Source organism: Nannospalax galili, unplaced genomic scaffold, assembly GCF_000622305.1.
Source record: "Nannospalax galili isolate Female #2095 unplaced genomic scaffold, S.galili_v1.0 scaffold972, whole genome shotgun sequence".
Taxonomy (NCBI): Eukaryota; Metazoa; Chordata; class Mammalia; order Rodentia; family Spalacidae; genus Nannospalax; species Nannospalax galili.
Window position 1 is genome coordinate 659,582 of NW_008330318.1, and position 11,762 is coordinate 671,343.

The 11,762-nt window shown below is 41.2% G+C and overlaps 2 protein-coding genes across 2 annotated transcripts in view; one reads left to right on the forward strand and one right to left on the reverse strand.

Annotated features, from left to right (window-relative positions):
• CUNH21orf91 (chromosome unknown C21orf91 homolog) overlaps window positions 1-8,269 on the reverse strand; it is a 27,765-nt gene extending 19,496 nt beyond the window's left edge. Inside the window, exons 1-2 of the mRNA XM_008844407.3 lie at window positions 8,141-8,269; window positions 7,512-7,645 (exon numbers count right to left, since the gene is read on the reverse strand). Coding sequence (XP_008842629.1) covers window positions 7,512-7,638 — 127 coding nt within the window. The 5' untranslated portion in view covers window positions 7,639-7,645; window positions 8,141-8,269. The remainder of the gene's footprint in view (window positions 1-7,511; window positions 7,646-8,140) is intronic.
• The window catches only part of LOC115072305 (WAS/WASL-interacting protein family member 1-like), a 39,937-nt gene continuing 35,903 nt past the window's right edge, over window positions 7,729-11,762 (forward strand). Inside the window, exons 1-2 of the mRNA XM_029569049.1 lie at window positions 7,729-8,773; window positions 9,109-9,218. Coding sequence (XP_029424909.1) covers window positions 7,729-8,773; window positions 9,109-9,218 — 1,155 coding nt within the window. The remainder of the gene's footprint in view (window positions 8,774-9,108; window positions 9,219-11,762) is intronic.

An 11,762-nucleotide genomic window follows, 5' to 3' on the forward strand; every position in this document is an offset into this window, starting at 1 on the left:
TGAGAAATTTAACTTTTTACAGAATTAAGATAGTCTTTCCATGGAACTTTACCTTGCCCATACTTAATTCTAACATCAACAGTCTTGGTTGCAGACATGAGAAAGGATTCACTTATTATATCTGTTCGTTCCCAAATGGTGTATGGGGTGGTAGAATAATTTACTTTCAGACTTGCAGTCTGAGGTACTCATGGACTGATTATACAGTGAAGATGTCTAAAATTAGCTGCATATAGACGTACAGCTCGAGGGGAGAGAGAGAGGGAGTTAGAAGATTATCTGGTAGATATCATGAAAGACCAGGGGTGAGGCAAGAAGGGCACAACAGGACAAAACATGCCAATATGTTTTTTTAAAACAATACAACACAGCATAGTAGAAAGCAGTCTGACAGGATTCCTCAGAAGTCCTGGGAAAACCTGTAAGAGAGTGCTGCTATCAGAAGGCTTAGTCTACAAGTTCAGTCAATGTAAATGTGAGAAAGTCAAAGGAAACAGCAGGTCTAACAGCGCTGACATCACAGACTGGGTGTGAGCTCCTGTGTCATTTGTTATCTATGTGACCAGAAGGCAACTTTACTTATCTTCATTTTGCTGCTTATAAACAGCAATTACTCCTCACTTCTTTGCCAAGATGGAAGCAGTTACATGTTTGCTATGGTTAAATGCTGGGATATACTTAAAAACTCAGTTCATAAGGGAAGAGATGCCAATTTTCCCATTCATGTCTATTGGCAGTTTTGCTACAGATTATCACTAGGTGAGAGGGTTAGTCATTTCCTGTGGAAAATGTAAATGGGCCAGATGAACTGACTGAATAATGTAGGTGATGAACTTGCTCAGAGTCATACAGTAAATGGGATTTGAATCCAGTGGTCTTACTCTGGAGTGTGTGTTACTGTGTGGAGTCTTTAGACCTCAACGGTACAAAGTAGGAACAAGTGATCCTGGTCACCTGCATCAGCTACTCTGCAGTTTCATTCAAGCATCAGGACCAATGAAAAACATCCACGTGCCACTGCAGATACTCCTGGACCAATAATAAGTAGAGTTGAGCCTTTTAACTAGACCTTGAAATAATAATTCAAGAGGAAGAAATAAACATTAAACTGTCCTGTAGGTAACATCTAGGAATCAGCATGGCAGGGCTAAGGCAGGTATCTTGAGGGGGGGACCCAGTGAGAAAGTGGCAAGATGGGCTGTGTGATGATGAAAGCAGTGGTAGGCGGTGGCCGAAAGGCTCAGCGGTCAATAATCTGCAAAGGCAGCAGGAAAGGGGCACCGCTGCCCTAGCCTTTCATGATCATAGGCTGGGGATGGTTTTCTGAGTTTATAATATATTAACTTACAAATGTTAACTTTACTAGTTCTAATTAAATACTAAACATCTGGACCATTCTTCATGTGTGGTAGCATTAACCATCACATTTTAGGAACCGAGATGGGTCAAACATTTGAAAATTCTTACAGCTTCTGGCAACAAGACCATTTTAAGTATGGCTACGTGCTGGTCCTCAGAATACAATCCACTGTTCTGCTAAACTCTCATTAGCTCAAACTCCAAGATGTGATTTATCAGTACACAGCTACATCTGAAACAGCTTGCCTTCAGCATAGTACAACTTCTAACACTATAAAAAAAATTTGAAAAAGCCTGGGGCCCAATTTACTAGTTGCCTACTCAATATTTACTTATTGTACCTTTCTTTGTAAAACATTAATTTTATTTGGAGCAGTTTTTCTTGAACACAGGGCAGTAAAATAAACAGCAAATTGGTTGGGAATTTAAGTGAAAGCTCCATTTTCCACACAGCAGACAATGTTGACACAGTACTTTGATTTCTGTCTGGGAATAAGGAAATAATGGCTGGAGTAACAGCGGCCTCCCCTGGCTTGTGAGGTAATCTTGAAGATGCAAATTAAGTGTGATGCAAAGTAAAACAGAAAAAAATAAACCATGAAGGCTTGGGCTTTCTGCCATGTACCTGCTATACCAATACCCGACTGTCTAACTCAAACTTCTTTTTGTGCATGCTATGTACACGTCTGTGTGTGCACATGCATGTGTGTGCAAGCTAGATACTGATGTCAGGTGTTTTCTTCAATCACTCTCCATCTTCTTTTTTTGAGGCAGGGTCTCTCAATGAACATGGAGCTCACTGATTGGGCTGGACTGGCCAGCAGAATCCTTCTGTCTCTGCCTCCTCAGAGCTGGGATTACACTCCACCATGCCTAGCTTACCTGGGTGATAAGTACTGAACACAGGTCGTCAGACTTACTCAAGCACTTTACTAACTAGCCCTCAACTTCTTTTGATCAGACAGACAGACAGAAATACCCCCTCCATTTGATTTTACTTCTCTATTTAAATTTCCTATTAAATACAGCCAAACCTAATTCCCAAAACACAAACCTTCAAAACTAAACTGTGTGTTTATATTACTGTGTGTGATCTAAACTTAACCCAGACTTCTGAGTCACTAAGACTAATAAATTAAGGAGAAAAGTTAACGTGATTATAAATAGGTCACTACAGTTAGGTTGGGGGTAAGAATTTGAGCCTGGCTCCTCATACATGGGCTCTAAGTTAAGCTATACACCGAGTCTAGTTTCAATTACTTTTCTATAAAAAAAAATCCTATAACTTATCACCAATTAAGCCCACATTCACTCCCACCTCTTCTCTCTATATAATGAGGTTTTACTAGCGAAACCAGTCGTTATTTATGACAACAAAAGGCAGTTAAGGGGGAAAGTATATCAAATATCACTGGAAGTTCAGAAGCCATACTAGTCTTTAATAAATAATAAAATAATAATAAAATGCTTTAATAATAAAAATGCTACTTTTAGTTAATCTTAACATACGGTGTTGCCTCTTTGTGAGAACAATACATACAGAAAGGCTGAGAGGTCAGATGGAGTTTGCTGTTTATGGGCCTCAAGCAGGTCTCTTTCCTTGGGTAGAAAGATGCTAGAATATTAGGAGATGGACATGAAGGAAGAATGGAAGAGCTTAAACAGGAAATAACCAGTTCTGACTCCCAAGTTAAATCAAGGATTTAACACTAAGCTTCAAACTGGTCCTTTATTACTGACCATGAGCAGTGCTATGGTCAAAGGCACAGAATGGAGGGAGAATGAAAGTGAGCACTGGGCTCACCTGACCCTTATGAAGAGAAAATACAGATTTTGCTTGTTGGAGAGATTCAGGAGCTGGATCTGCTTCTGCTTCCATGAATGAATAGGAAGTCAGGGAGACAGAAGACAACAGACTATAGAGAGGCCAGGCACCGGCTTACAGCTCAGCCATGAAGCCCATTTACACCCAAACATCTGGTGTAAGAGGAACTGGGCTAGTCATCTCAAAGTTGTTCTCTGCAGAAAAGAAAGCAAGTTACTTATACGAAGGCATAAATGAGCTACAACTGAGAAGCCAGAACGTAAAGGAATTAGAGACGCCTAGGTCTACCTACAAGCCCATTGCTGACTGGACATTACAGCTGAGGTTCATTACTGGCTCCCAGCCCTCTGGGCTTTCTTCTAGGTTTCAGTTTAGTGGTGATGTGGTTATTCAACAGTTATGGAGATTTTAACACTCTGAACTAGATGCTATGAGAGTACTTGGTCACTCAAGGAAGTGATCAGGTATCTCAAGGTCAATGTTAGGCCACAAGTTTAGAGAGTTTATGCATCTGTCTCCTAATCTACAAGCAGATAAATGATTCCAATGGTGAGTTAGGAGTTTACAAAGTTAGGCTTCTGAATATTTAATGATTTAAGCCCTTGAAGTATTTCTTGGGTTTTTGAGGAACAGACCTGTAGCTTACAAGTGCATAAAGTTAGTAGGTACCCCGTTCCTTTCATTTACTGTGAAGCCACAGAGAAAAGACAACTTAGAGCCATGCTTAGAATACAAACCCCCTTCAACAAGATCAGACTGTTGTTAATTCTTTCTTCCTTTGTCTTTGTTTTGTAGAAATGTATGCATGCACACAGCTTCTAAACAAGAGGCCAATTATCAGGAGACCAGTGCTGATTTGATGCAAGCACTCCAAACTGCATAAAATGTTATTTTTTTAAACCAATGTGTGAACTCAAAACTAGCCTAATTGCAATTATTCCTTAAGATACTAAGCCTTATTGCAGAAAAAAAGCAAAACGGTTGACAGCAAATTTTTTTTGTTAAGAGATCAGTTAACAGCAATATTAGCATGCTATAAAGAAAATTATACTAAACTAGCAGAGGTAAATTTTTTAAAACAGCGCCTCTTACCAGTACATCGAATTGGGCCAGGGTCAGTGGGATGGTGCGGATAGGGTAAAGGATCTACTATCAAACTATATTGTATGAAAATCACAAAAATTGAAATGAAATTTAAAAAACAGTCTCTCTTACAGTCTACTGGCTGGCAATATGCTAAGAACTTGAGAGTGGCAAGAAAACTGAAATAATATTTTTAAATGCCCGTTAACAAAGATGAAGAATGTACCTATAATTTTTCTGACAAGTGATTAGATCCCCTTTTTTTAAAAACGATTTTTTTGGAGGTGTGAGAAATCTTTAATCCCTGACAATTTGCAGAGCATCCATAAATGAGTAATCAGGGCTCAGTTTGGGAGCTTATCAGAAATGAGTGGTCTCAGGCTTCACCCCAAACCTGGGGAATCAGAATCTGCATTTTAGAAACTGAGGTCAAGGGGCTATGTATAATCAGCTGGAGAATCTCTGATCTATTCTACTTGTACTAATTAACCTGTGGGGTGACATCTGGAGGGTCTGTGAATGTCTTCTTTCCCCCAAAATTTCACCCAGTAGTTTTAGCCTCTATTGATCATGATTTAACAAATATATTAAAAGTGAAAATATAATATTTCTCCTCTATCTCCTAACATTCTTAAGGAAGGCCGGTTCCTTCCCTTTATCTTTTGAGAGCCTCTGTTGACTCCCACTTGTTTTTCAATCCCTCAGTCTCAGAGCGCCTCCTGTCACCTGACAGAATGCCTCTGTATCACCTTTTGCCTTTCCCTGTCCCAGATCTTGAGTTAGCCACATCCCTAGGAAGTCCTGCTTTCTTCAAGTGGCAAATGGAATTTAGAAATAAAGACCTGAGTGCCAGCACCTATGATGATTGCTGTTGAAGTATCAGCATCTAAAATTAGAGCTTCAGAAAATTAAATAACAAATTCATAACAATTCATAACTCAAACAAAACCGAAAACCTCAACCCCTCTAATCCACATGTGTACTTTCCTGACTTAGACTTTGTTCCTTACAACAAAATATTAAAAATGATTTTTTAAAAAACACTTTTATTCCATTTTCTTTATTTGTGTGTGGGTGAGCACACATCAGAACACAGGTGGAGGCCAGAGGACAATTTTCATGAGTATATTCTCTCCTTCTATCATGTGGGTCCCAGGGATTGAACTCGGGTTATCAGGCTTGGCAGCAAGCACCTTTACCCACTGAGCCATCTTACCGGCCCTCCATTGATTTTTCTTTGAAACCTGGGTACTGTTATAAAACCTGAAATTTATGGAAATCATTTCTCCATTTTCTGACAACAATCTTATGACACTAAATTGATCAAAATGTTAATAATAATAGCTCATAGGTATAATTCTAATTTTCTCCACAAAAGTTAAATTAGTGTTTCAATACCTAGAATCTACATAGAAGGTAAAATAGTTCTAATCCATATTGAGAACAGCTTTTGTCTTTTACATTGATAGGCAATTACTATTTCAAAAACACTGTCCCTATATCATACTTGATAGAGCTAAAATGTTTATAATTCAGTTACAAAGAATATTTTAAAGACTAAAATCAATTATGAAAAATTCTGCAATGTTTTTATTATGGCATGATTCATTTAGCAGGGAGCACTGGTTAGGAAAAGCTGGTTGAACAAACAACCAATTAGGATTCAGGAGGAGAGATTTCTAACAGTCCTACAATTAACTATGGACAGCATATCAATGGATTTAAGATCGCATACACAAGATCAAGATAATCGAGCTTCAAAGCCCAGGATTGCCAATCAATACCTATGTGACTTCAAAGTGCATTTCTTCACTCTCTAAGATTCAGTTCCATCACAATCAAAATGAGGAATAACAGCAGTCATCCCAGAGCTATTCTGAATTAAGATAATCCAGTAAGAAGTTTAGTACAGTGCTTGGCACAGACGTGCTTGGCACATAACAACAGCTTGCTGTCACCACTACAGCACCCCAGAGGAGTCCAACCACTGGACCCTCAGTTTCTAACATGGAAAATACAGAGCATGCAGTTGATATTTTTTACAATCTTTGCCCAACACAAGTGCAAACTTTGACAAGGAATTACTTTCAAAGACCACAGCACGATAAAGAACATGGCAACGAAATGCTACAGAAAAATCCCATTTTTAAGTCATCCTTTTGAAATTAGTTGTAATTACATTTATTAAAGCCCAAGTTATAGGCATTCTACTCAACTCACAGGAAATCTATGATGCTCTATGCCACACTATTCTGAGTAACAAGTCCTAACAAGCCTATGATCACAGTGCACGTGTCTCTATGTGTGTTTAACTATGAACATTTCATACCTCTAAACAGTCAAAGTAAAGATCCTGAAACTCTTCAAATACATAGTCCAGCACAAGACAACATGCTCTTTTGAAACTGTCTAAAATCTAAGTCTAATTAAGGTCTCTACTAACAAATATATTCACAACCCCAAATTCAAATTACTGCCAAGTTCTTATTTTTGCAGGAAGGTAAGGTTTCCTTTCAGTGTGATTCATATGTATCTGAAACAATCGGGGTTTCAGAATGACAGTGTGAAGATTAAACTAACAGCCCACGTTTCTTAGAAACAAGCTACTGGTATCCATGGACAAGTTAACTGCATTAATCCAAAATTCAGCAAGAGATTTAATCTTGAGAAATTGTCCATATAATCTTAGTGATATTACTACAAAGAAAATTTAAAAATCCCTTCAGGTATAAAATGTTACAGAAGGATGTAATCTAGAATTTTAGAAACATTTCTCTACATGATAAAATGTTACCGAAAGGATGTTACCTAGAATTTTAGAAACATTTCTCTACATGATGAGAAAACTGGGGACTAATAGTTCAGGTTCAAAGGAATGAAATTACACCAGCCCACCAGTGTTAATGGTCATGTTAATACAAGAGACATACCTGGCCTTTAAAAATCTGACAGCCTCATAACTTCTCAACCAGAAAACGTTTGTCATATCTCGTTTCATATTACTAAAAATGAAGTTATGGGTGTAGGTGGTTTTAAAAACAAAGATTCACTCAATTCATAACTGTCTTAATTCTGGCGTCTTCATTTCCAGAAAACCAGAAAATCTTTTCTTTAAGAGACCTTCACACTTAGGATAATTTCTGAGCACGCAAGAATTTACAGCTCTACCCTCCCTGCTCAGCGTTAAGTTAAGTTGTATGAAGTTCATGGCATGCGATTAAAACCCCACTGCGAACTAACTCACCCTCAAGATTTAGCTCAAAACAAATGTGACAGAAGGAGAGTGTTTCTTTGTCTGTTCCCAGTTTACAAACACTGCAAACGTTGTCATCATTCAAATCAATGTTTACAAACTGCTCCTCTTCGCTCATAGTGCCCCTATGAAGAAACAGAAAAGGCAAAAGTTACACAATTTCAAGAACTTGCCACTGTGGCCTGCAATTCTGAGAACTTCTAGAAAGATGGTGTTTGCAACAGCCCCATCCAACAGGCATCGCCATACTTGGGAGTTCAGTATCAGTTTTATTACGAGAAAACAGCTACTAAAAAGCCTGACCATGGTGATTCTATGTCCGAGTGCCCCGGCCGCCCGGGCTTCGGGTCAAGACGAACTAAAGGAAAGGTCAGAGGCAGTTCAGTCCTCCCGTGATCTGAGCCCCAACAGCTTAAAGACCCACGCGGCCACCGGGTCTGTCAACCAACTTGACCAGGGTCCGGGCAGCGAGCAGCCGCTGGGGACTCGGCTCTGCCAACTTGGTCCCGTTAACTCGGCGTTACCGGCTTCCCACCCGAGCTCTGGGCAGGAACGCGCGCTGGGACGCGGACCCGGGGAGGGTCCGGGCCCGTCCAGACCCGGACAGCGACACCACGCACCGATCGGCCGCGGCCGGAGGATCCCGAGAGGGGACAGCGGCGCGGTCCCGGGACGCTGCGAATCCAAGGCGCCGCCGCCCACTCGAGAGTGTCGGGTCCGCGGGGCTCCGGTTCCGGGGCTGCGGCCGTCGGTCCGTCCGTCCGGGCACCGGCGCTGGGGAGCAGGCGACGCGTCTTTACCGTCAGATCCGCCGGCTGCCGCCGTCCGCTGCTCCAGCTCCCGCACTATTGTTTCCGTCGCCCCGCGGCCGCGGCAGCGCAGACGGCACCGCTCCGCCCCGCCCCCGCCGCCAGAGCCACCGCGAGCGGCCCGCTGGGAGAGCAGCGCTGAGCCCGCCCGAGTTCACCCAGCCACCAGCGGCAGCAGCCAACCAAGCCGCGTCCCGCCCGCACCCCGGAGGCGCCAGTCCGCGCCGCTCCCGCGCTCGCCCCGCCGCTCGCGCGCCCCTTCGTGTGGAGCGCACATGGACCAGTCCGTCCCGCCTCCTTCCCGGGAGTGGGAACCCGGCCCCGGCCGGGTTGGGAAAGGCCCACCGCGAGGCGCGGGGCTCCGGGTGCGAGAAGGGCACCCACTGGCGTGGGCAGCGAACGCTTTGAAACCAGGAGACCGAACCAAGTTCCCTGAACGTCCAGGTTCGTGGCCGTGGACGCAGGGAATGAGAAAAAAGTTGCTACTTAGATGTCTTGATTTAGGAGCGATTCTACGGGCGAAGCTTCTTTTCTTTCAGTATTTCTTATGGGCCTCCCCTCCCCACAATATGGTACATTCCGTGCACATCCACGGAGGATACTCCCGAAGCCCCACCTCTTGTCTTTAGGCCCCGCCCCTTCCTTAAACTGCTTTTTTTGCCCTCTCAGTAGTATGTAAATTTGCTTTCGTCATCTGCTTGACTTTTTAAAAGCCTTTCTTAGGCCCCAGTTCCTGCTAATACTTTCGCTTACATTTCTTTTGTAATCTTTCACAACAGCTTTGGAGGAGAAACAGGAAACTCTGCTCTCATTTGCAGCCTTGAGCTGCCTAACCCTTTATCACAGTTCGTTAGAAACCAACCAGGGACTTGAACACAGGGCTGCTGAGGTAAGGCCACTGTTTCTTTTCACAACGTCGTAAGCATTTTTCTGTTTACATTCACAAATCGGAAGAGTGCTGGGTTAGCTTTCTGTGTTAAGTACTATTCTGGAACTGATGGAAGGAATGGATCCCATAGATCTTGGAAACTAATGGACCAAGCTGACATTCGATATACCTCATCGGTGCCTAGAGAGTAGTCTGTCCGTGCCACTTACTGTAGTAGATGAATCAGTAATGTTGACTTCATGGCAGAATATCAGGCCCTACCCTAAATTTCCTAAATCAGTATCTACAGCTGAATAAAACCCTAGATCTGTGGGCTTGTGAGATGACTTGGCCTGTAAAGGCTCTTTTCAAAAAAGCTAGGTAACCTGAGTTTGATCTCTAGAATGCACTTAAAGGTGGATAGAGCAAACTAACTCCACAAAATTATCCTCTGACTTTCATGCTCACTATGGCACACATGACATTCCAATAATAAGATCAAGTAAATTGAGATACACTAATTGAAGTAAAAAAGTCTATGCTTTCTCTATTTGTAGGTAAATATGATAAAATATCTTGCTTCTGAAGTCTACTCACCTTTTCAATGAAAGTCTGAGTCTACTCATCTTTTCAATGAAATTTTTCAATAAAAAATTATATGCCAAGGCTGGAGAGATGGCTCAGTGGTTAAGAGCACTGCTGTTCTTGGAGAAGACCTAGGTTCAAATCCCAGCACCCACATGGTAGCTAAAAACTGTCTGTAATTCCAGTTCCAGGGGATCCAACAGCCTCTTCTGTCCTCCATGAGCATTGCAAGACACCGGTGCACTTATCTACATGTAGGCAATACATGCATACACATAAAATAAAAAAATAAAATATTAAAAAAAGAATAAGGAAATTGAGATGCACTAACTGAAGTAAAAAAGTCTATGCTTTCTCTCTTTATAGGTAAATATGATAAAATATCTTGCATTTGCAGACTTTTTAATGGAAATCTGGAGTCTATTCATCTTTTCAATGAAATTTTTCAATAAAAAATTATATGCCAGGGCTGGAGAGATGGCTCAGTGGTTTAGAGCACTGCTATTCTTGAAGAAGACTAGGGTTCAAATCCCAGTACCCACATGGCACCTAACAACTGTCCATAACTCCAGTTCCAGAGGATCTGTTGCCCTCTTACTGCACAACACAGGTGCATTTATGTACATGCAGTCATTACTCTCATACACATAAAATAAAAATAAATAAAAGTTGTATGTATGATGTATGTGAGTGCAGGCTCCTGCATGCCATGACATATGTGGAGGTCAGAGGACAACCTCAGGTATTTCAGAAAGGATCTCTTTGTTCTTCATAATAACTATGTAAGCCAGGCTAGCTGGCCCAGGAGCTTCCAGTGATGACCCTATCTTCCAGCTCACTGCAAGTTGCTATGAGAGTGCTAGGATTACATACTACCATGCCTGGTTTTACATGGGTTCTATGGATTTGAATTCATATCTTCACGCTTAAGTTGGAAAGCACTTTATCCACTGAACCATCTCCCATCCCCAAGTGACTTTTAAAAAATAATTGAATGAAAGTTTTCTAAAATCACTGATAATTTCCTTATATGGAAAGATTTTCTCATTTTTCTAAAAGCTCTATCCCCCTTTAAGACTCAGATTACATTTTTCAGAAATAAAATTCTTCCATTTTGGAAACAGTTTGCTAAGTTCTGACAGAAGTGTGTACTTGTGTAATCACCACCCCAATAGAAGTATAGAAATTTCCACACCTTTCAAATCCTCTCTACCTCTTTTCAGTCAAGCTTCCCCAACATGGGCTCTAGGATCTAGTTTATGTCACTAAAGTTTTGTTTCCTTGTTCTAGAACTCCATGTGCGTGAAATTAAGCAGTATGTTTTTCCTGTGCTTTGAGATGTCATTCACTATGGTTTTGATATTCATGATGATATCTTCTGACAGTGGCTCCCTTCAACTGCCAAATAGCATTCTGTAGTTTATCCATTTACTTGTCTGTGAATAATTGTTCATCTTTAAGCCCTAAGGTTCTACTAGAACTTTGAAGAACATTCATGTACAGGAATATTTATTTTTCATTAAATCTAGAAGTATCTTTACCCCAGGATTGCAGTCACACGTGCTGGGTTGAAAGATCTTCCATGAAATCCACAAGACTTTTTATTTTTTAAATAATTTTTAATTTTATGTGCATGAGTGTTGTACCTGCATGCGTGTAAGTACACTTGTGTCATGCAGGGCCAGTGGAGGACAGAAGAAGGTGTTGGATTCCCTGGAACTGGAGTTACAGACAGTTGTTAGCCACCATGTGGGTGCTGGGATTCAAATCTTGGTCTTCTACAAAAATAGCCAGTGCTTTTAAGTGCTCTTTTCAGTCCAAAGTCTTTATATTTTATTTGTTTTCTCTTTTCTTTCTGTACTTTTCTTCTTTTGGAGCACAGATCTTTTCTTCTGCAGTGTCTGATCTGCTCTTAAACCTATCTAGTGACAATTTCATTTCAGAGATTGTACTTTGCAATAACAAAATTTAATTTAGTTT